Consider the following 26837-nt stretch of genomic DNA (forward strand, 5'->3'; position numbering starts at 1 on the left):
GAGTGGATGAAAGTATTTATGAGTCAGCAGCCTTGACAAAGTAGTTGTTGCAAAACAACTTGAAAAGTGCCAGAATTCAGCTAGGACTAAAATTATGTTGAATAACAGTCTTTCCAGTTAGCTGAGTATGTCTATGGAGTGATTTACTCAATACTTTGCTAACCTTAGTTCTCTCTATCTTAAGTCTCTCTCAAGAATCAAAGAAGCTTTATAGTCATAATAAACAAATACCAAAGATTGTTCATTCATGCACATATATAATCACAACAGAGATATTTATATTAAATTACTTTGAACAACATGTACATGCGCATGAGTATTTTACTCTCTTTGTTTGTCTGTTTTTTCCCATCATCATCATTAGCAGTTCTGAGGTGTTAACAGAGTCACTGTAAATGGCACCATCACTTATAACTGCTGCTTTAAGCCCATATGACACATGCGTAGTTAGTTAGGACGTGCCAGAAAAGCAAGTCAGTTCATTGACATTTAAATTCTTGAGAAAATATTTTTCATGGTGTTTTCGTCAGTGGAGAACGGCAACCTTCATATTTTACCTCCATGGACTGTTCTCCTCTTTTCGCCAAGGCATATTTTCTAGCCTTCTACATGTTTACCCCCTTTATTGTGTGAATGTGCATGTGTGAAAGTAAGAAACAGAGAAAGGCAGAAACAGGTCTCTGGCTCGAGGCCTTTGGTGCAACTCTCTAACAGACACAGAACTACAGTTTGTGATATTCTTTAAGATCTTATTTTTCTCCCAGATTCTGCAGAAACACCAGTATGGTGCACAGGACCCATAACTATTCAATATACATGCAGGAGAGGAGCCAGAGCATGTATTAACTATTTAACAACTCTGAGTCTGTGGAGAAGGAAAAAAGAGGAAGAGTCTAGCAGAAGAGTACAAAGTTTACAAACTGAAGTAGAGAAAATGCCAATCATTGAGAAACACATGACAGAAAAATGTATAGGAGTACAGCCTAAAGCAGGGGTTTCAACATTTTTAATGCCAATTAAGGTCTCCAAATATGATTCCTTATTATGACAAGACGACCGCCTTCTTCACTATTAAAGTACTGTTTAAGACTAAAGAGAGACCTTACAGTAGTACACTCTTGATAACCAAAATAGCCTAAATATTTAATAAACAAACATGAAAGAGGCGGGATGATGTGTAGAACTCTGTTGTGAATGAAAGACATTCCAATTGTGTGGAAATCTGCAGAGCTTTCAGTGCGGATTCTGTGTGGGCTGAGTGATGGGTGACTGGGTGAACAAAGATACAGAGATGGTGAGAAGCAGCAGCTGTGATAAATGCAAGTAGAACAAAGCTGGTAATAAAAAAGGGTAAAGAGAATACATAAACAGCTGGGATATTGAGATACTAAAAATCAGTTTTTAAAGTCTCTAAAAAAAAAGACCGTGCTGACTGGTGGCCCGGGAGGCATTGCCTGAAGTGATTTCATTTTGCTCCCTCTTCCTCCCCCAAGGACCCTTAATTACACTTGTCGGAGGCACAGGGGGTCAGAGGGGTGGGGGTTGATGGGATGCTGGAGAATCTCTTCATGTTTTATGGAGGAGTGAATCCCCTTGTGAATTGTGTGCGTGTGTGTGTGTGTGTGTGTGCGCGCGTGCGTGCGTGTCTGTGTGAGGCATGATGGAGGGGGGGGGGGGGGGGGGTCTCTTGGCAAACCTTCTTAAGCAGTTCAAAAGATGTGTGAAGAACACATGAATTATAAATCCCATCTGCACAAGACATGTGTGAGTATGTGTGAGAGAGTGTGAAACACAAAATGCATTTGAAAGGTGTGATTGGAAGTGCTGCTCCGTTTCCAGCGTGTAAATGTGGGTGTACTCCTGCGTCTACATACACAACAGCTCCCTGTCAGTTCTCCGTGCGCACACTCCTGTTATTTGTGGCGCACTCCAGATAAACACATCAGAATGTATTCATGCCGCCTGCGTCTGTGCTCTCAAAACTGCACAATCAGCTTCTGCGCGACTGGGAATTTGCTAAAGAGACTCTGAGAAGCGGTCATTTGTATACATCAAGAAAAATGCAATCAATAAAGAAAGCTCAACTGGCTCTTCTACAAGCCTGACAGAAAGCGGATTTATTTATTTGAGTTGGAGCACAAAATTCTTATCATCATAAAAGCTACACTAAGCAACAAGGGGTTTTCAAATGAGGCATCTTTTGGTTGGTTTAACAGAGCCATGTACAGTCAGTTGAGATTGACAACAGGTGTGACTCTTCAATTGTCCTGTTCATAAACATCTTAATAAGAAATAACAAGGTCAAACCCAGTTTTCTGTTCTTGCAAAGCCTGTAAATAACCCCTGTAAGTATAGTAACAGTGGTCGATGTAAATAGCAAAGATGGAGACAGTCTAATCAAGACTAGGGCTGTTTTCGAAATCGCCCCCTTTATCCTTAAATAGGGCACTCTTTGAGGGAACAGCCATTTGTAGTGGTGTCCGAAATCATAGTGGATGTTTTCAAGTACACTCATTCAATCCCATAATGCATAAAGCAATAACGAGTGAACAATCGATGTACACTCAAAAGTTAGAGAATACCCATAGTGCACTATGAGAGTCACACCGAATGAAATCCCAGAATTTTGCGAGAAGGCGGTACCCGCAGCTGAATCCTCCATACATTCATCCATCCATCCACTGCTGGTCTAATGTGGGTACAGCGTAATATCACACAGGTTACGGTATAAATTCTTTTCTAAATTCATACATATCGTTTCCATGACAGAGTTTAAGATACATATTTTCATTACTACCAAGAGTGCCAGCCCTTCCAGCACACGTGTCCGAATTCGCTAACTAGTTTTCATTCACTCCTTCAAATGGACTATATTAGTAGACTAATATAGGTAATAGTGAATAAGGGTATATGGCCATTTCGAACACAGCTTAGTTTTCCACCCTCAAAATGAGCCCTGGACATTTACATAGTTTTATAATGCAGTCGTCACTCCTGAATCTAATGCTGTGTGAACGTTGTCTATGTTCGTAGTCCAAACTGGGTTCCACAGTGGGCCAAAAGTGGTTGCTAAGGGATCCAAAAAAAGATTTTACAAATTGTTTTAGGGCTGTTAAAATTTACCAGATATTAATAGATTATTAGTGTCATTTGCAAAATATCTGATGCATATGGTACACTGAACTGGAAACACTTTCGCAAAGTCAGAAGTCTAAATCTGATTGGCTGACTTACAGGAAACTGGCTGACTCCACCATAGTATTTTAACAATGCAAAAATATGCAAATATTCCTCAATCACCAGCCCATACATGTGCACTGGTGAAAGCACCAGCAGAGATGAAACACCATCAATGCTAAATGGTTAAAATTAGGGAACACAATTCAGAAATTGCCAGCCGTGGGCTGCTGGTTGAGAAACGCTTGTTTAGCTGCTGACTCTGCATTAAAGTTGAGTAAAAAAAAAGAAAAAAGAAAAAAGAAAAAGAGTAGGATTCCCACTTCAGAGTGGGATCATTTAAACATGAGTTAGTATCACGTACAGAAAGACTGGTGGATAAAAAAGGAATGTTGCAATAAATACTAAAATGTACCTTATAGAGATAATTTACACACGTTCAAACACAAGAACCCCAGGGGAGGTTTACACCTGTCATGTACATCTCTTCTGCTCTGTAGGGATCATGCTCAATGAAGCCAAGACCTCAGAGGAAACACACACACATAATCACATATTCATTGATCACTGGGACTTGCTGTGTTCTCTGTCCTCTCTCTACTGACATAAAGGTCAATAACAACAAATAAAGAGCAGTAGTGTAGAAACAAACAGAGTGCGTTAAAAATTTGCTTTAAAGCTTTTAAAATACGTTAAAGATACTGTAGTGGAATAGAAACAAAAATAAAATGCTAAGCTAAGACGACATCAGTAAAAAATGAAGTGTCAGAATGCAATGCGATGTCAATTCCTCCAGAAACCTTCCTCCACTCCAACCTTCCCTTATGTCCTAATGGTAAAAGTAGTACAAATTACACCATCATACAAATGTAAAGTTTAATGAATAAATTAATCTCACTGCCATTTCGTAGATTGACCGTAGATTGTCTTGTAAATGAAGCACAAGTGTAATGGAGAGTTCGTAAAGAAACTTTTGTTGACAGATGTAGCAGTCAGCTATAATGGAACTGACAGCAGCTGCATCGCAAATCGTAAGCAAACGATTTCATGATGCTTTTTCTGTAAATGACGTTTCATATGGATAATATTTTCAAATCACTTACTCGCGTGCAATAGCGAGTGGGTGTTGATACGGTTTCCTATGCAATGAATGACGTCAGCAAATCATAACAGTGGCCGTTTCCTGACAAGCCTTAAAGGAGCAGGGTCAGAATGAAGGTTGAAAATAATCGTTTTTCCACATATATATTGTTATATTGTTTTTTGTGCAAAAAACTTTATTAACATTATAAGTGAACATCAAGGAACATTGAATTAAAATAATAAAAAAAAAAATCCATGCCATGACCCCTTTAACTGATACATTTTTAAGGTGCCTCTCTAGGTATTTTTGACTTGACTTTGATGTCTTTCTTTTTACAATGGCCCAGATTCTGCACCTTCAATATACATGATGTAACAACCACAGACCTTCTAATGGCCATACACATTTAAAGGACAATCAAATATATCAAGAGTACATCCAGAAACTAATGCTGTCGATTTAATTTAGTGTGATAAATTATTCAAAATAATAATGTGATTAAACAAATACAATTATTCATGCCTCTTATTCATGACACTGTAATAGTGTTTTTGCAAGTACAAACAGATCGATCATTAAAAATGATCACAGACAAAATACAAGAATGTTTAGCTCAGACAGACTGATAAACTGTGATGTTTTAAAAGGAACAGTTCGGCCAAACAAGAACACTCTGTCATCATTTACTTGCCCTTATGTCATTCTAAAGAAAAGAAGATATTTTTGGAAGGAAGGTTTGGAACGACATGATGGGAGTAAACTGATTCATCCAGGTGTGTCTGATTATTGTTGTTGGTCAGGCACACCTGGATTAATCAGTTTGTCCAATAATGGCAGACAGGAAACAAAGGAGCTGGCTAAAGTTCAGGAAGTAGTGCAGCTGTGCATAAAGTCCATAGTACATTGCAAATATACTAAATGTTTTACTATCGTTAAATATATTAAAAGTATATCAGCATCATGCTTTTACCTATTTTCACAAAACATCTTTTAACACACTTTAAAATAATTGTACTTTAGTAATATTTCTAAAAATATGTTTTAGAAAAATGTCCTTGAAGTGAAAATTCAGTTTATTTTTTTAAATTGTATTTATTTGCACTTTATTAAAAATATATGTTAGGTATATTTAAACTGTGAGCTGGAAATGATCGTTGTAACAATGCTTTGAAATTATACTTTATAGTATACATTATAGTATACAATAGCATAGCATTTTGAACAAAGTATAGCTACCGGTAAGTATGATTTTTTTGTCTGTTAATGTGCATTTGTTATTGAAGACAAACGATACTATGCTTACTACAGATAGCCCCGTGGGCAAGTGCGCTGACATGTAGCGTCGTTGTGCTTCGGGAGACCCAAATTCGAGTCCCGGCTCATGGACCTTTTCCGATCCCGTCCTCCCACCTCACTTCCTGTCTAGTTACTGTCCTATCCTAATTAAAGGCATAAATGCCAAAAAAAACTAAAATATATAGATAGATAAATACACTTATGGTATATTGCTTGTATGTTTCGAAGACACTCGTAATTAATTTGTAATGTATTTGTAACACAAATAAAGTACGCTTTAATATCACTAATCAAGCATGTAATTAGTCCCTACTCCCTACATGGGCATAATACTTAAAGATTATACTTGAAGTTGTTCCAATTCAGTACACAAAAGTACACGAAATACACTTAAAGTTATGCTTTACTACAATTTAATTACAACTAAAATATACATACCGTAATACAAAATTTGTTTACAAAATAGCACACTTCAAGTCAACTAATCATTAACACACTTGAAGTATACTAAATTAGTCTGGCTGCAAGTATACTTAGCATATTTTTTTCCACCAGGGTATACGGTCTAAAAAGACAGTATTTGTGTTCTAATTTATTCAAGCAAATAAACTCTTCACTCGTAAGCTACTTCATAACTGAGCTACCAAAAAGCTTTCACACACTTTTCTTCGATGCTGTAGATGATGTTCGACTGTAACCCAACAAATGAGAAGCCGCATTGCCAGAACTGAACTTAAATCTCCAGTTTAATTTGATTTATCTGCTCCTTGTGTCTTTGAATTCAGACCGCTCCATCATAACGTCAGTGCATAATTTATGAGTTGAACAACAACAATTAAAACATCAACACTGAAAACTCTACATAATTTATTAAATGACTTGAAGAGAAAGACTGTCTGTCTGGTTAATGATGGACTGGACTTTGAAGTCTGGTATTCGGCAGATCTGAATATCATGAATAAATTAAAAGAAATTTGTACTAATTCGATTCATTTATTCTAGAACATAGTTTTTTTTTAGGACAGTCATCTGTGTTACTGAAACATATTCCTGCATGAGAGGTATGAGAGTGGAGTGGCCATTCTCACCAACTGTTCCGGACAAACACCATGTGTTAATGTAAAGCAATTCGAGTGCGTCTTTTTCAAGAAAAAAAAGAAGAACTCCCTAGGTGAGATGAGTAATATCCTTATGACTCAAATAACTGTACGAAAAAGGGCATGAAGATGTCTGAAGTACCATCGTGAATTGGAAGGATGATGAAACGGTACACTGTAATTTTGCCTTCCTGCCATAAAGAAATATCCAGATGGCCACAGAGGTACCCTACCTGCCCAAACACATGTCAAGTACAGTCTTATGCCTTTTCTTTCAAAATATATTCTTCATCTCCTCAAGTGCACATTTCTGCTATGTTTGCCTGCATGTAACATGGGTTAACATGAGCTAAATGAAGCTCTAGACAGTGTTTAGCATTCCACCTGGTCATTAGGCAGCTGTGCAACTGATATATTCTGTGCCCAAATGTAAAATTAATGCCAACCTCGTATCAACCTCAGACAGACAGGCTAATGAGAGCATTGGAACAAACATGGCATCAATTATTCCATATGCAGCACCATATTTTTAGATCCATCTTCTTTTCACACTTCAGTGGTCTCAATTTTAAACCCTAATATAAAAAAAACTGAAACAACAACGTTTCTCTCACGATACACTAGTAATTTAGCCTAACCTAGAAAGGTTTATAAAGACCCAAAACAAAGCAAAACAAACGAAGACCTGGCTGGCGGTCAGGGTTAGTTGCTAATAAGTGGATAGTGTGAGGCAATTAGCACATGGTCCAGAAATGCCCTCAGCAGGCCTAATTAAGTCATCTCTAAGTTCACTGCTAGGGCAATGGTTATATTCGCTTATCAGACCCAAGAGGACAGCAGAAACCAACACAAGAGAGAGATCCAGGCACAAACAATGGTAATTTCTTAATGATGTACTCGCTTTGAACTTTTGCTTCTTGGATTGTAAAATTGCATGGTTTAAAATGAACAAAGGAGCTTATTTACGTCTTACAACCCTGTTTCCTTTCCTGAAGGTACCTTTTGGTTTGCGTTTTTTTTTTAAGCTCGCTGAGAGTCAAAGCCTGTTGAGTGTAATCTTTTCCAATGAGGGTCAGCTGTGGTCTGCTGATGGTCAGTTGAAGGAAAGGATAAAAGAAGCCTTCTTTTCACGGGCATCTGCTCATGCCTTATGCTCTTCCTCTTTACCTGAGCTCTGTCTTCCTGGACAACTGTGTTAAAGGCCGGCCAGACAGCAGCTCCCACTGGCATCTCTCTTTCTCTCTTCTGAGCTGTATGCCACTTAGTCCATGTGTCGAAGCTGTGCGCTCTCTCTCTTTTACTTCCTCTCTCACTCAGGTAATTTTCCATATGCATCTTTATTTTGATTAATCATTCATGCTGTATGACTGATTTAAATGGTTACATATTAGATTATATTGTTATATAATATATATATATATATATATATATATATATATATATATATATATATAAAACAATATCATCTAATATTTAACCATTTAAATCAGAGCATTTGATCAAACACATTTGTGATCAAGTACATTTGAGCAGTCACGTTAATTTACCATTTTTTCTTTCAAAACGTGTACGTCTACTGGCAAAATCTAACAATGCTTATTTCCATTGTTTGTACAGTATAAGCAGCAGAAGTGGTCATAGACAAGAAATTCCGTTTTATACCATCATACTGTTAACCTTTCTTTAGTCATTCCACCCTACAGCAAGAACCACTGCAGTTAAAAACCACCCTGACAATTTAAATAAAAAAATACAAATTATAACTAATTACTAGTCATTTAATTTTAAATTAGTACATCTGACAAATCATTTGCAATTTGGAAACCCAGATATTAATATACAGTAGCTAAAAGAGTACTTCTTAATCTTAGCTGAAGATCATATTAAATACATTCTAAATATATTTTACAATTTGATTTATTAATATCAATGTATTCTAAAAAATTAAATAAAATATATGTTTGAAGACAGATAATTACAGGTGATTATAGAGAATCTAAAGTTGGAGTTAAAAAAGTAAAGCAAACTGTACATACTGTAAAGTATATAGCCATTCAATTTAAAACTCCAATTGTTATGCATTTATCAGCACAACCTGTAAGATTGGCAATATTTTGTTCCCCCACAAAATGCACACGTGGTTGAAGAGTGATAAAGCTTGACTTGATCTGACTAAGGCTATACCATTTAATATTTTCCACAAGAAATCTTTAAATTTGGCATAAAATAAATAAATAGAAAAGCTTGAAAAGATTCTCAGGGGAATCCCAAGGGAGAATCATTTGAATTACAAATTGACTGTTGTCATCTTAAATTTGCCACAAGGGAATTTTTCCATCATCATTAAAAAACATGCTCCTACTGCGACTGAAGTCACTTTTGTCTCGGAGTCTGTAGGTTTGAACGGCTTTAACCAAAATTTGACCGGAAAGAAAAATCTCTCGTCACTTACCTCCAAACGGAACTCTCAAGAACTTTGTTGGAGTCTGCATGGTAATATTTAGTGAGGATGAGGATGACCTATAAAGAGGAAAACAAACTGTCACTAAACATTAATTGAAAAGATTTTCACAATTGTTATCATATGTTAAAAAATACAGTGCTGTCCAAAAATTACATTGAAAAAAATGTATGTGAGATGGAGCAATTTGAACAGATTCAGAACGCTCAATCCATTTAAAAAGCTTTTTTAGTCTGGCAAAGACTCTCTTTGCTGAGAAAATGTTCTCTAAATACAGCAGAGAGATGTCGCTGCATGCATCTAGTTCTTCAGACATGCACAGAGGCATGATGTGTTTGTGGTATTAAAAATAATATATGCTAACCTCATTTGACAGATCCATCAAACTCTAACCACTTGCTGGACAACATCTTCCTAACTTATGCTAATAACTTTACTGTTTTTTTTTCTTATAGGACTGACTGCACTGCAAGCAGTTGCTATAGTATTGATGAATGCATCGGCATGATGCCAAGTTGCTTTCTTCAACTGGCAGCATGGCGTTAGCAGTATAGAAAGAGCTGACAGAAGTTGTTGGCCTGTGATGCATTCGCAATCAATCAGAGATAACTTAAAGTGACGACCAATAAATTGGAACTTTATCTAAAACAGGTTACCAATTTTAAAACATTTAACATCATAACACAATATAAGTCTTTCATAACTGGTCTGGATTAAAATCATCACTGAAGTGTCAGCTGGTGATGATGAAGATCAGATTCAAATCAGATTTTCTGATGACATCACCAAAGTGCATTTTTTTAAATATATTTTCTTCATGAGGTGTTTCTCATAAAACAAGTGTAATAAATGTAGCAATATAAACAAGCAATATGTATTTTCCCACTCATCCATGCTTTTCCATACATACATCAGTTGCATTTTAGTATGTTTTAATCTAAACATGTATGATAGGTCTGAAAAAGCACTTAATGACATCTTGGTAATTATAATTTATGTAAGGCTTTCTCTATGTATTTTTTGTGTTGTGGTATTTTAGCAAGCGCAAAGCTTAAAAAAAGCTGATTAGGATCTTAGAAACTGCTCCAATCAACACAACACAACACAGATGAAGAAATCTACTGTAGCTCCACCAAAAGATTCGTTCTGCAATGTGATTCTACTTGCCTTTAAGTATTTCCCCCATGAAACCAACTATTTCTCAATAAAACTGTACTTACTATGTTTGTGAAAAGGACGCAAAATGCTTGATATTTTGTGCACTAAGCTCTTGTGAATTAAAAGGAAATACCCCACAGACACATGTGTGTGCATTCCTCTGGTTGACGTATAAAAGCCAGGGTCAGGTGTATCCCTTAAAGTCAATCCTATCTTTTATTTATGGACGCCTGAGTTTGCAATAAAAAATCAGTAGAATGTGAGTGAAGGAGGATGACTTGTGTCCATGTGCCTCCTTTATCTTTCTCTGCTGCCTCACACACTGGGTCTTTGACAGCAAAGCCCACTGGAAAAGCATTGCCAGGAAAAAGGGTCAGAGAGATTCGAGGCCTTGGCAGGGTGACTGACGGGTCGGGCCAGCCTTGGGCTTTGCTCAGGGGATCGGCTGAGAGGGTTATTGCCCTGAGCTTGTCCCTCTCTCAATAGACGTATGGAGTATGGAGGTTGTGTATAGGCGAAAAGCTATTTTAAGCTTTTACAGTGATTTATAGCAGGAATCAAACTGAACTGCTGTAAAGCCAGTTCATTAAAAAATAAATGATTTCTGCAGTCACTTCAATATATTTTTCAAACGTGCCTTCAATCAAGCCGGAATTATTATTTTTTTCATTGAAATCGAAGACTCAGTATTTAATGCACTTCAATGCTACTGTTCAAAAGTTTGGGGTCGGTATGATTATTTAATATTTTTTAAATAAGTTTTTTATGCTCACCAAGGCTGAATTTATTGAATCGCAAATATTGTTAAAACGTAAATCTTGTGAACTAATTTTAATTTAAAATATTTTAAAATGCAATTCCTTCTTGGGATGGTAAAGCTGAATTTCCAGCATCATTACTCTTCAGTAGTCTTCAGTTTCACATGATCCTTCAGAAATCATTCCAATGCTGATTTGCTGCTCAAGAATCATTTCTTCTTATTATCAATGGTGAAAACTGAAAACAGTTGTGCTGTTCAATGCATTTAATTTTTTTAATGAATCTCCACAGAGATAAACCAAATAAAAAATGTTGTCTTTACTGTAATTGTGTTAATAATAGTATGTGTGAATCAGCGTGAGCAATCTGACCATTATTGAAACTGTTAAAACAGAGTCGGCATCTTGTGTTTTACTATTCCACATATCATGTTCTTTTCCCTTTCTCTCTCTGTCTGGTCCTGTTCTCTTTGTCTATCATTCATAATATTCCATCATCCAAACAAATCTGAAAAGCATCTCAGGCATCAGGCCCCCCAAACACCCTCTTGGCTATTCATGCTATAATTTGCCAAGAACATAACTATTTACCAGATGTGATCTGTAACTAATTTAAAGAACCTTTCTCTCTGGGAATACTGAAGAAAATTAGGCTTACTGTTACTGCAAACACAGCTGTATCTGGAAGAATAACCAAGTATCTTTTTCCACTTATGATTTTTGAAGGCCTGTGATGAATAAAACATTTATCAAAGAGTGGATAAGCGTTCTACATTCACCCATCAAGACACAAGACAGTTGGATTTGTGCTCTCCAAAATAAATACCACAGTGTGATCCCCAACAAGAGAATTTGCCCTATTCATCAATACAGACACCATTATGACAATTTCTTTGAAGTAATTAAGCAGAAGCTAATCAAGCGTATTAGTTAGCCGCAGTATATTGCAGCTCTTTTGGCATCAGGCTACACAGCGAACAGTCTTCCCAGTCTACCCAGGGGGTCAAGTGCCCCCGCACAGGCGTCAGATGGTGGCCTTTGGAAAGAGTCTGTCTGCACCCAGCTGTCTGCAGTACAACGCTAATGAACAACTGGAAACAAAGCCTTTCACTCAGAAAAGAACAACTGATGATCAGCAGCTTAGAGCAAAGCCCACTGAACTCATTACTGACATCAGCATGCAGAGAATAATCTTCACATCATTTAGTTTGAGCAATAACAAAGCTGACATCAGCTGAGAATGATGGGAAGTGACTTAATACACACACATGGTGGCAGCCTCTCAGTTTATCGGTTTATCAAGAGGAAGAGAGAGCAGACATGAAAAGATGAAGAGGGAGAAAAACAACATTAAAATCTACACAGGAGAACATGCTATTGAGAGTGAATCTTGTGATCATAAGTGACTAGAACACAAAAAGTACAATTATGGAATATATTTCAAATAGAGATTGACCAATATTACATTTATGGCTGATATTTAAATTGAGACACTAAAAATATCAATCATTTTAATTGCATTAGGTGGTTTTAGGTATCACAGCATTAAAATACAGTATAAAAGGGATATTCCTTTTGAGATTAGCTAAAGATCACATTTACCAGTGTAATTAAATCATTTGTTTTTAAGATTAACTTTGAGTATGAGTGTAACAGATTATCAAAAGGGAAAAAAGAAGAGTGGTACTTGTTTGTTCTATGCATCAGTTGTTGACTGGATTTTGAGATTAGGCTGTTTTACTCAAAGACGAATGGGTGAATTGTTCAGAATAAGTTTTATAACATGCATTTACAAAATAGAATGAATGAATTTTAACTTTAAAATATATAATGTTTCCCAATAACCAATATAATATAAATACATCATGTATCCTTATTTATATAATAAAATGTCAACTTTGCAGTGGATTAATGAGAGCAGAAGCTGCACAGGGTGAAAAAGGAAAAAGTGTGATTGTAAAATCAGTTCTCTTCTATACACACCACTTGAGACGGTACAATATGCTCAACGGCACTATGTGCGCTTCAAAAAAGGATAAAGGAAAGATTGGAGCTTTTTCTCAAACCTCAGCAGAGATCTCTGGGATTTGTCACTATCACTGTCCTGCATAAAAGCAGATAAATGCCTGACACACACAGCATTACACACACAGATTTGGCTTGCCAAGATACAAAACGTATAAAAGCGTCTCTTCTAGCCTCTCGTCTGCGTTGCAGAAGCCTTTACGCATAAATCATTTATCCATAAGTCACTTTTTTTTTTCTTTGGTGACATAAAAAAGCTGTCACTAAAGAAAAGGCAGGTCTACAGTTTGTCTCTCCATCTGTTCAGTTGTGAGACGAGGGGTCACAGTTCTTCTGGGGGGAAAACGATTTCTGCTGCTGTGAGTAATGGCGATAGAAGCAGGACGATAGGTAGCCATCAATCAGTCCACCGCACAGCAACAGACAGCCTCTCTAACGGAGACCTTCGGAGGGAAAGAGCTGTGATCCCAGTGCATTCATACCAACACACTGGCCCTCATCCCAGAATATCAGCTTGGCAAACTGGTTTTAGCTACATCTAAATCTTAGTCTAGAAATATCTGCAGTACATCATATGCTGGGAAAAAATGCAATTTGCTTGAAAGACAGCAAGTACAACGCCTCCACATCAGGCTTCTGCGGGGTGTCTTTTATAGACACCATAAATCTGGTACTAATTAAAGGACGAGACAGAGTGCAGAATCATAAATAAAAAGATGATATAAATTAGGGAAGCAATATTTGCTCTTTCTGACTACATTTTATTGAGGACATTAGAGTTCTCAAACGATTCTTTGGATGTGTTGATGTTAATGTTGTTTTGTATTGTTTTACAGCCCTTGAAAAAGAGACCCACATCTGAAAAGATTCTAACCTTGTTAAAAGAAGAGTCTTTGAATAAATGTTGTTTCTGTAGGGACGCATTCAAATAGGACACTGATGAGCCGCCTGAATTTCCCATGTCTGTCTGTGGTTGTGTTTCCTCCTCCTACTGGCTATGTTACATGTTTCATTCTCTCATGCCTGAAGTGCTTCAAAACCCAAAGAGGAAAGAGAGGACACATGAATTTATTATTCCAGTCATATTTTCTCAGGCTGTGCATCTCTTCAACAATCCTTCGAAAAAGAGCACGTTTTCCCCTGAAATTTGCAATAAAAAAAAGGCCAAGAAAAAGTTCTCTATTTGTAGCTTTGGGAGAATGCCATTTCTCAACCAGTTGGTGACATTTATTAGGGAAAAGTCAACCAGCCTGTGACAAGCCTTGAATGGACAAACACAATGCCACAAGAGGCACCATTGAAAAAAGCACCATGGCAAACATACCACATGTGAACTGTGACTGCAGAGCACTGGCTTCAGTTGACTATTCGACATTCCAATGAACTTGGCGTTTCATTGAAGGGCAGTAAATCAAGTGATAGAGGGAAAATAATTCACCAAGTCTGTACTGAAAGTCATTCTTATAAAGCCAGACATGGAAATGAATCACTCTGCAAAAATGCACGATCCCTCAACTAACACGTCGGATGCAGTGAGACCACACACAAAAAGATACATAGAAAGCCATTCACAATTAAAATGACTGCATCTTGTCTCTCAAATTAACGACTGATCGGTTGGAATGGGGATACAGTACCAATGAATAATGAACAAGTCTAATTTATGTTCCTCAGCATTAATTGGAGAGAACTCCCGTTTAAAATGTGACGCATGCTAATCTACAGTATCCTATCCTGATTGGTTAGGTAATCTCAGGAATTTGAAATTATGAGAGGATTACTGTAAAGATGTGTCTGTAGAAAACGATCTGCTTTAGTCAAGGAGGTTCACTAATCAAAAGCATGCAGGCAATGTTTAATAATAACAAAAAAAACTGACACGAATATCAACATAAGTCACACTTTACATTGCAGAGCTCATGTTAAAGTATAATTTGACATGTAATGTGCAATTAAAATGCAATTATTTTTTGAGAACCTGCAGCTACATATTTTATTCTTACTGCCATAACAATTAATTACATTTGCAAAACAGCGACTCTGCAATGTAGAAGTCCAAAATGAGCACAATGGTTGAATCTTTTTTCAACAATTTAAAAATAAATAAATAGACTATCACTTAAGACATAAAGCTACAGTTATCTTGGAATCTAAGAATGTTTTGCCATGTAGCATCCGCTCTGTACAGATTGTATCACATGAAGTGTAAACACAAAAAGGTCACACCTCATCATTTAAAAACCAGTCTCATTGGATTTTTTAAATTATTTTTTCTGACACATACCTTGTACGGCATTAACACAACATATCTTACATTTCCTAAGTACTGACTGCCAATAAATGCCCGGCATGTGAGTGACACATAAAAACAGCTGATACAGGCAAAGCAGTAAAAGAGTGACCGCAGACCCACTGTCCAGCTGTTGTTTCTTCCCAATGAATTTTTTTCCCATCACTCTCTGGAAATCCAGCCAGACTGTTGAATTTGAGGGTCTAACTGTGAGTGTGGTGTGCATGAGTTTGAGACCTGATTGAATGGCCTGCAGCGGTGCATTGATGAACTAAGAGGAAAAGTAGGCTTATAATGAACTCTGCAGATAGAAGATCTGGCAAGGCCTCCTGGCACGCTGACAGTGGAGGCTTTTCTCAGCCAGACACAGTGAGAGAGGCTCGTAGTGGACACAGCTGTTATTACTGGCATAACAGCTGTCACCTTTGCAACACAGTAATCCTTTACTCTCAATCATCCCTTTATGTTGTGATAATTCCCAATTGCCCATATCTCTCCCTTATTCTGTCTGTCTCTACCCCTCCCACACCTCTCTCTTGTTTTGATAGATCATTGTCTCTGCATGGCAATAATTCCTTTTTGACGATACATTTCCATCTATATTTCTTTTTGACATTCTTTAAATTCGACATGATCCCAATATCATTCTTCCAGTGAAACTGTCCTGTCTCATTATCAGCATTCAGAGCCTGAAGCTTCTTCCTGACAAGTTTGGCAATGTTATCTGTCTTCACTTATTTGTGTACTTGTGTGGAGTGAACAGACAGATAACTTTTATCTTGGATACAAAGGACGAGTTTCTGAAGCTGTGGGACTAAACCTGGATCGAATTAAAAGGGATTGTAATACATTATGCATAAATACTAAAAGTTCAGACTCGACAACAAAGCTTTGCGTGCTGGTTTGAAAACGGACTGTCTTAAGAAGCAGTGGAATGTGAACCCCACTCCGTCTGAGACCCCTTAAGGCGGACCGCATTAAGCTGCATGCTCCACTGAAGCGATGTGCCATGGCGCTGCTTAACAAAAATACTTGCAGATCACAGGGTTCCAGTCAAACATATGCATTCACAAATAAGGACTGGAATGGAACAATTAAAGGTCAAAGAAACAAAAACTCATGGGCCTAAAATTGTGGGTGGGACCAGAACAAGTAAGACACTAACAAAGGGAAAGAGAAACAAAGAAAGAGACAAAGGATGACAGAAATGTAACAAAATTGATTATTTAAAAAAGAACAATTAATATTCACTTAATTTAAAAAACACTAACTACATTTTGGCAAATTGTTATATGTTGATGAAGGGCTGCTTGACTTGCAATACCCATACTGTACATTCACACTTTAACACAATAGGTAAGTTTATCTGACATCACAGATTTTAAGATTCAATCATCAATCTATAAATGGATGGCAGTCTTTAAAAGAGATGATATTCAATACGGTTATTGTTAAACCTTTACTAGAGTGGTCCTACTGATATTTAAAGAGAAATAAAGAGAGGATATGAGCACAAAAAAATGTGCTTTTCACTACTCCCATGGTGTATGATTGCAGAAAAATAAATAAATAAATAAATACATTTGATTGCACATTGATGGAGCAACATATTTTGTGTGAAAATAAATCATAGAAGTGGTTTGTTTGTTTCTTAAAAAATATTATAAATGTATGAGGTGGCAAGGTGGACCACACACAGGGTAAAAGGCTCACCAGCATGGGGCAAAAGGTACACATTGTTTATACAAATACCTCAACTAAAATAACGTTTTTAATCATATCTGAAGTTAATACTCCAAAACAATCACTTCAGCAAAGTTTGCACTATTTTTGGTTTATTTTGATAAATAAAATAATACATTTTTGCTCAATAAATATAGTCATTAAATGTTCACTTAAAAATTCAAAAACAATAGGCTATTATTTAAGAAGTAAAGAGTCTGACAACATTGAATGAGATCTGATAATAATTGAATATAGCTTTACAGTAGTAACAACTAAATATGATGTTTTATTATGATTGTCACAATATCAACCTGTTTGGACTCAGGCTACGTTTACACGTGGCCGGTTATTTTCATAAACGGACAATTCACCCTCTCCGTTTTCAGAAAAGTGTTCGTTTACACTAACCCGTGTATATGGCGTCAAGAGCATGTCAAACCTATAGGTGGCAGTGTAACGAGAAGCTCAAGCCCACGTTAGCCAATCAGAATCCCGAAAATATAGGTCGCACTTTTGAGGCAGTGCAAGTTCTGTCGCATACTGTGACGTTGACTGCCTAAAACTCAGTTTTTCTCAGTTTACATGCAAACGTGCAAACGGAGTTTTCCAAAATCTCCACTCTGGCCGGAGTTTTTAGAAAGAATCGTTTTCAGAGGAGAATTCTCCGTTTGCGTGTAAACGAGGGGCACAACCGAAGGGAAATGTCTCCGTTTTTCAAAATAACCATGTACGTGTAAACGGGGCCTCAGTTTGCACCATTTCCTGCCACTAATTTTCACCATAGTTAATGATTTGATTTGTCATCACTGTCAGCTGTGTTATCGTTAATCACCTCGTTTGCCTGTGTATTTAAGTTCTGTGTTTTCAGTTCACCTTTGTCCGGTCCCATTTGCCTGGAATTACTCTGGATATTATTAAATTAACTTTTTAACTGTCCATCTTTGTCTTTATACTTTGTATGCAGCTCAACAGTGAAAATTATATGATTAATATAACATCTTTAAACATGATGGTTTCATTATAAATATGGTGATTATTCTCTAAGCTGGACACCCAACTTATTATATGATATTTACTATCTGAAACTATGTCAAGTCAACTAATGGAAAAGCCAGCTGTTAATTATTGTGCTCTTATTGTGCCTTCAACAGCAGACACCATACTTTTAAACATTCTTCCGTTATTGAAAAACAGCTGCTTTAATTACCTTGAACAAAACTGAAAACATTAAGACTTTTGTCTCAAAATATAGACAATCATTTTATAGATCCTCATTTGCTAGATAAATCTACAACATTTAAACAAATATTAAATATTAGATTCAATTAGTGCAGAATCAGCTTTGCGTTGCTGTCTGCGATCTCGTCAAGGATCAGCAAAATTTCCACATGCATCATCAAAAGCGGTTAAGAAAAGTGCTGAGCTGAATTTTTTTTCCATCTAGTGGTTTAAAAGAGAATAAAGTCAAATGGGCCTTTTACCCCGGTGCGCTTTTAGCCCCAACCTGGTCTATGGAGCCCCTGACGCTGGCCCCTCCCCTAACGATAGAGCACATTCACATCAGTTTGCCGCTCAATCGCGAGTTACTGTCAGTACTATTAGTTCCTACAGCCTACAGTTTGCTATTGCTAGCTATGCCTTCGTTACAAAATGCTTACTACCTTGATGCGATCACAAACAAAAAGATCGGTGTCCTTATTTAAATTTCCGAAAACGATCACATCAAGAAGAGGTGGATTCATTTTGTGAAGAGCCACCTTGATGGAGAGCTGATGGGATAGATTTATAAACTTTCATCGGAGACAACTGGGATTCACTGATAATCCGCTGTTACTGGTGAATGGGGCAGAACCAACTATCTCCCGCCTCAGCCTTCATCCTCCCGTCGCGCCGACAACTGTGCCATCATTGGCAGTGCGTGCCCACCAAATAGTGTAAGTTGCCTTGTGTGCTTATTATGTTATAATTAGGTAGTCCACACAGTAACTCCACAGTTGAGTGTGGCGACTGCAGCTTACCCGCGAGTGGGCGTGGTTTCAGCGCAGCCAGCGGACACGCCCCCAGAGTTTGAGAGCAGAGACTACTGCTAATTTTTTCAAGATTTTGATTCTGCTTTTTTTATCATTCAAATTTGGCTGGGTGGCTAATAACACATTTTTCTATGGTGTGAAACTCAGAACACATACTTAATTTTGACTTTACAGGGACTTTAATCATTTGTGACTCACAAAACCAGTCTTATTCCTGAATAAAAGTTTTAATTTCTTTTGGATTAAACAAAAGTAATATTTATACTGTATGAAATATGACGGAACAAAAAAAACTCATTATGCAGCTATATATATAAAAAATAAAAAAAAAGCTTCAGATGACATGAGAAAACACAAATTGACAGATTTAAAAACCCACAATGTTTGCGTTAACCTCTAATCTTTTCCAAACAAAGCAAAAGCCATTGCCTCGGTTAATGGAATCGTCTTAGATGTGGACTGGTGCTGCCTCAAGAAGTCTAGATTGGCCATGCACATATGAAACTATTACTTTAATGTGAGCCTTTATCTGGATTAGGGGAAATTACACTGACCACTAGAAAGAAATCCATCTGATGATGAGAGAGTAATTAGGCGGGATATACTGACCACACAAGGTTTAGAGGAGAGCAATGTAAACATGCTGAGTATAGATATCTCTATAGCTCAGCCTAATGCTCTCATGGCTAATTGAATCAAGTATTTTTTGGCCCCATCGCTCCATTAAACTGTGCACACGAGCTTGTCTTACTCCCAAGAGTAAAGCACCTCACTGCTGCCCTCTCACCCCAAAAACTTTCCTCTCACTCAATTTTTCCTCTTCATATTCTTTCACAATCTGCCTGATGGTTCTCTACAAAATCATTCAATTAAATCCTTTTAAGGCTAATCCACATAAGCAAATCATGTATTTATTAAATGTAAAGGGGATTTCTTAAAGTAATAGTTCACCCAAAATATGAAAAAAAAAACTAGCCGTTCCAAACTTTCGGCATTATGCTTTATTCGGCATGAACATCCAAATATTGTGCTTAGTATCATTGAACCCAAATGAATTTTACTGTATCATGGACCAAAAACACGGACATTTCAAAATATTTCAAAATATCTTCTTTTTCTTGTGTTCCATAGAAGAAGAAAAAAATCATACATGATTGAAACAGCATTAGGGTGAGTAAATGATGACCGAATTTTTATTTTTGGTGAACGGTCCCTTTAACTTTCTTCTATTCTCTCTAAGCTAGAGAGATTTGGTTTACTTAGCTTGTTCACATTATAGCCTTATACAATCTCCTATCATGGCCTCTATAACATATGGCAGGGAAAGAAATATGGTGATAGATATTTGTTTTAACAGGCTGGATAATGTTTACTGGCAAGCAGTACTATTAGGACCACCCTGTAAGGTCAGTATGTTTCAAGGTGGTCAGCAATTGTAAATACAAGACAAATGTTAAAAGTAAAGAGACCATAACAAAACCAAATACCTAGTGTCCATATAGTGTCCTATGTGATAATCAATGTAATAATGTCCATTTTTTCTCTGTCTTGCTTTTTATAGGTACTTTGCTGCTTCCATTTAGTCATTTTTCTATTGTGAAAGAGAATCGTCTTAGGTAAAACAGCTCGTATTTGCTCTCAGGTGAAACTGCTCTCATTAGTTGTCATGTGAATCAGTTCTCTCACACGCTGAAGAGGCTACAACACTTCACTGCAATCTATTTCAGTGCCAGTAGGACACAGAACTACAGGGATCGCAAATTCATGCAAAAATGGAAAGACTTTTCATAATTGCCTTATATTACTGTTACCTTCTCAGTTGGGTCAGTGACGTGCCGCACTGATTTGCACTTCCAGGAGCAATAAATATTATATATTTATATAAAATAGGTTTAAAATTATATATATGTTTTAATCTCACATCATTTGTCCTCCTCACTGTTCATAATTGTGTGAAAATTTCAAAAATAGGTAACTTTTAGACTATTAATGTGGTCAAATGTCATACGGTCAAACGGAATTCACTTAAAGTTATTTAAGACAATTGCATTTAAAATTATTAAAAATGTGTCAAAATGATACAATTTTTCATTTGGCATATTTTTTCAAGTCTTAAGAAAAGCATATTAAAGTATCAGTAAGATAGACCTTTAAGAAATGTCATTAGTATCTAAAACAAATTGTTCCGCAAAGACACATTTTCTCTATGTCATACGGTAAAACAAAGTTTAGAAGCCATTTTGGAACTGAATATTAATGACTTAAGTCATGTGACATTGGATGACATCACTCAGAGGACCCCCTGAAGACCAGCCAAGTTGAAGGTAAGTTTAAGATTTTGCTCCTACATTTGAGGTAATTTCATCTTTTCCAAGTGTTACCATGTGTCACAGATTTGGGTGTCATATGGTCAAACGTCAAAAAAGGGTTTAATACATTTAAAATGTGAAAAAATATTGATTTACAGGTGAAATATAAAGTTTAAAAGTCAAGGTTAATGGTAAAGGTGGAAGGAGGTGGCCAAGCAACTGCCTGTTATAAATGACAAAGCATGAAACTGTCATAAGGGCAAACAAAAAATGTCATACAGACAAACAATTTTACCGTATGACATGTTGTTATACCATATGACACAGAGCATTTAACTGAATTATTTAGCTATTTCTTAATTGTTATATCACATATATAGTTTGTACAACTAATATGAATTAATATTAACATATATAATATATTTCTGCCTATTTTAAGCATTTTTTCACATTATTACAGATGTCTCTTTCTAGTAAGGAGAGGGGTGCACATTTCCGTGCAAAGCTAAGGGCAGATCCTGCATCTAGAGAGGAGAACCTAGCCAAGAGGAGGGAAAGGTATAACTGTGAGAGTATATGATGAAATAGTCTCTCCAGCGTGTCCTAGGTCTTCCCCGGGGTCTCCTCCCGGTGGGAACAGATCCTCGACCCACCTCAGCTGACCCCTCTCGATGTGGAGGAGCAGCGGCTCTACTTTGAGCTCCTCCCGAGTGACCGAGCTTCTCACCTTATCTCTGAGGGATCGCCCAGCCACCCTGCGGAGAAAGCTCATTTCGGCCGCCTGTATCCGGGATCTTGTCCTTTCGGTCATGACCCACAGCTCATGACCATAGGTGAGAGTAGGAACGTAGATTGACCGGTAAATCGAGACGACAGACCGGTACACCGACCGCATTACTGCAGAAGCTGCCCCGATCCGTCTGTCAATCTCCCGTTCAATCCTTCCCTCACTCGTGAACAAGACCCCAAGATACTTGAACTCCTCCACTTGAGGCAGGAACTCTCCACCAACCTGAAGTAGGCAAGCCACCCTTCTCCGACTGAGGACCATGGCCTCGGATTTGGAGGCGCTGATTCTCATCCCAGTCGCTTCACACTCGGCTGCAAACCGTCCCAGTGCATGCTGGAGTTCCTGGTCTGATGGGGCCAACACGACAACATCATCCGCAAAGAGCAGAGACGACATCGTGTGATCCCCGAACCCGACACCCTCCGGCCCCTGGCTGCGCCTAGAAACTCTGTCCATAAATATTATGAACAGAACCGGCGACAAAGGGCAGCCCTGCCGGAGTCCAACATGCACCGGGAACAAGTCTGACTTACTGCCGGCAATGCGAACCAAGCTCCTGCTTCGGTCGTACAGGGACCGGACAGCCCTTAGCAAAGGACCCCGGACCCCATACTCCCGGAGCTCCTCCACAGGCCGCCTCGAGGGACACAGTCGAATGCCTTCTCCAAATCCACAAAGCACATGTGGATTGGCTGGGCAAACTCCCATGAACCCTTACTGTTCTTTTTAAACTAAATGTTAAAAACTGATTTTTTCACAAGTTATCTCACTGTTGTAAATCTGAATGATATTGTCATGTATTACATATAGCACGTCCTATGTGTTCCTTGTACTGAAAGAGAGTTGAGTTGACTAAAAGAAATATTCATGTGTTGGTAAATATATTCTACTGTTAATAAAAGGTTCACTTGAGATGCCTTGTGTTTCTTTGAAATCATTTTGAATTGGCCTACATGTATTTATTACATTAAAAATGCAATGAAACATTGAAATTGTACTATGTCATACGGTAAAACAAAATATGTCATATGGTAAAACATTGCATTTTAAAATAAATAAAAATAAATACTTTGTTTGTTTACATGGTTCATGAAAATAATGGAGGTGAGCTAGTATGATATACATATATATATAACATCAAGGCATTTTTGACTAATTTCTTTTTAAAAAATAGAACAAATGTCCATAGATGACATGCTGAAGTTGTTAAAAAACAAAATATTTAGTATTTGTGGTGTAGGTGTTTACATTTTGCAACTTGTTATAGAATACTTACAGATCAACTATTACATTCATGGTTGTATTTAACTGTGTCATGAATATCAAATTTAATTTATTTCTAAAAATCACTTCGTTTTACCTTATGACATTTTCAAGGACTGTATACAAAGAAACACATTAAAATGTCATATATTGTTATTTTTTATAAAGGGCACTAATAAAAACAAAAAATATACACATAGATTTACACAAAAAATGCTATATTTAATTTGTCCTTTCATTTTTATTTTTTTACTGTTTTGAAATTCTAAAACGTCACTGACCCAGTTACCTGATTGCCAGGCCAGTCTTCTAACAAAGTGTGTGTGTGTGTGTGTGTGTGTGTGTGTGTGTGTGTGTGTGTGTGTGTGTGTGTGTGTGTGTGTGTGTGTGTGTGTGTGTGTGTGTGTGTGTGTGTGTGTGTGTGTGTGTGTGTGTTCTTAAAGTAACACTCCTCGCTGAGCTCATGCACAACAGTCATCGCACAGACTCAGAATTCATCCTGAATTCATCTTGCATCGCATTCGCAACACACAAAAAAGGATCAATACCCTACAGGAACAGAGATCATGTTGTTGCAGGATGAGAAACAGAAAAAAATAACTAAGGCTTAAATCTTTTAGTTTATTTCAATAACTATTTTGGAGCAAATCTATTGTTTGTATACTTTGACAGATTTTAATTTTCAAGTGAGAAATCTATTCAAAAAGTTTACTAATTATCCAACAACCACCATTACATTTTTGGGGTCAGTAAGATAAAAAAAAAAAAAAAAAAAAAAAAAAAATTTATTCAGCAAGGCCATTAAATTTATTAAAAGTTTGAAGTTTGTACCCATCAAAGAATGAAAGAAAAACCTTTCATGGGTTCAACAAAAATGTTAAGCAGCACAACTGTTTTCAACTGTGACAACAACAAGAAATTATTGTGGTCAAAAGTTTTGGTTAAACAGATTATTGGTGTCTAAATGAGCATCTGAAAACAATTTACAGCTATTCCACAGGAACAGTAGGGCTGGGCGATAAAACGATAACGATAATTATCGCAATATAATTTTTTCTCGAAAAACGATATCAAGAGTTAGATAAATGTTCGATAATGTTTAGGCCTATGCGCCAAAAGCGGAACGACACATTTGAACCGTGCGCCGTACGGACCATTTATCTGCTCGGCTCAAAGTCCAAACGGCAGTGCAGCGCGAGCTCACTAGATCAGATCTATGGATCAGCCAGAAACCGAAGCTTCCCCGTGGGCCGCCATTGTAGCCATTCTAAACTTTGCTAAGGAACATGTCATCAAAGTCAGGCAACACAAACCTGTTTCAAGGCTTGAAACAATATCCCCCATTAGCACATGCAGAAACTAAGAAATTCATTTTCCAATAAAGATATTTATTTTGTTATGGAAAAATTACGGATTTGTTCAGATTTGTTCACCTGTTTGGCAAGAGTAGTTTAAAACCACTATTAACGCTCTGGTTTCTACAACTTTCACTTAGGAGCAAAAATCTGCCTTTAAACTTATAGGCAGAATAAAGATTTGACATTTATCGTGATAATTATCGATATCGACTGATATAAAACAATTATCGTGATCATTTTTTTTGGCCACATCGCCCAGCCCCGAGGAACAGAATAAAGATTGCAGGTAGTTCATATGCACTTATGCGCCTTCATGTTAAGTGTGAGCAGTTGGTCTAGGTGGCGCCTTTCTAACTGGTGATGAATTAAGGCGTCTCTAGGAAGAGCCCAAACTAGCACAAAACCACAAAATATCATCATATAAAGATAAAAGATATAATAAAGTAGACATCAAATAAGTTTCTCATATGAAAGAAATCCATGTCAGCCAATGCTGAGTAACAGCCAAGTGAATCATACAGTACACCAAAGAAAAAAATCATCATCCACAGATATTTAAACCTCATGTACACTTTTTTTTCCCAATTCATCATGGCTAAAATGGAAATTCTGTATAATGTTACAGCATAACCCTCCTAACATGCCACACAGGGTTTATAAAATAAAAATATACTCTGACATCATCTGTTAATATATAAGCACATGGACAGGTTCGCTTTACTTCCTCTTGTAACAACACCACATTAAAAATCATCACATTTACCATAAAAGACACCTGGTTCAAACTTTATAGACCACCTCATAACCCTCACAACAAATCTTAAGTTGAACTTAGTTTAATAAAGTTATAAAAAGGAGAACCCTATGCTTTCAGAAGATTGCATGACTTAAAGCCAAAACATAACGCTGACATTCACTGGAAGAGCCCCAGTACCAAGCAGCGCTGACCTTATCAAAAAAGCAACAAACAGAGAAGTGCTGTCAGTGCTTAAAAAAGAAGCAAAGGTCTGAGCCTGAGTTACTGGTTAGGACTTCAGTGGTAGAGAAGCAAGAAGTATGATATTGGTGAGCATTAGAAACTTATCAAAAGCATTAAAAATGCTACCGACCCCAAACCTGGAACAGTGTATTTGACTTGACATAGGACACAACTGTGCAAAATTGATAAAACTTCACAGCTTCTCAATCCATTTCCCTCCTCTGATCTGCTACAAACTCTTGTAAGTATGTCGTAAGTGTCAGTGCTGTGAGAGGGAACACATTACTCCAACAGATGAAATAGTAGAGGGCACAAGAGAGACAGAATGAGAGAAAGTGACAGATAGATGAAAAAAAAAGAGAAACTCCAGCTGAGTGAGTGAGCAAATGAATGAGCAAGTGAACAAATGAGAAAGAGGGCAGAAAAATAGGCAGAGGGTGAGAGCTTGGCCTTCCAAAGGCCTTACATAATGACTCTCATTTGAAAAGCAGAACACATTGCCTTACTCAGTGAACTTTAATGACACGACCGCAATGAGAGAGTATCACACAAACATTGTGTGCATCTCGCAGGCTAAATGCTTACTGAAAACTACACTGCGTTTATCATGCGGGGGTGAATGAAAAGAGAGCCTTTCGTTTATTCTGTAGCTAAACCTTTTTGACATTCATCTTGCTGAAACTGCATCCTCAAGCACTCTTTTCATCCACTAAAGAGGACTGATGGCACATACGGTAAATACACCAGGTTTACACAGAAATTTGATTAATGGCTGGTTTTATAAATATTCACTGCCAAATGCAATTGCTTTCAGGGAAAGTAATCAGGAATCGTGGCTTATTTGATGATGAATTCACATAGTTTGCTTTTAATGACGTAGCATAAGGACATTTTTCAAGACTATAAACTTAATTCTATCACCAGATCATGGCAGAAAACACAACAATGACCTGAAATGGTCCACATGAAATGGTCTGCAGGTTGCATAACTAGGAGGCTCAATATTGTGTTTCTTAGCCAGTGTTAACTTTCCACAG

At 37.2% G+C, this 26837-nt stretch overlaps 1 protein-coding gene across 13 annotated transcripts in view; it reads right to left on the bottom strand.

The window, feature by feature from the left end:
• Positions 1-26837, bottom strand: part of sorcs2 (sortilin-related VPS10 domain containing receptor 2) — a 189217-nt gene that overhangs the window by 104555 nt on the left and 57825 nt on the right. For all 13 annotated transcript variants that reach the window (XM_079593101.1, XM_079593107.1, XM_079593106.1 and 10 more), the window contains one exon: positions 9107-9174. In XM_079593101.1, coding sequence (XP_079449227.1) covers positions 9107-9174 — 68 coding nt within the window. The remainder of the gene's footprint in view (positions 1-9106; positions 9175-26837) is intronic.

Source organism: Phoxinus phoxinus (assembly GCF_949152265.1).
Source record: "Phoxinus phoxinus genome assembly, chromosome: 2".
In the NCBI taxonomy this organism is placed as follows: Eukaryota; Metazoa; Chordata; class Actinopteri; order Cypriniformes; family Leuciscidae; genus Phoxinus; species Phoxinus phoxinus.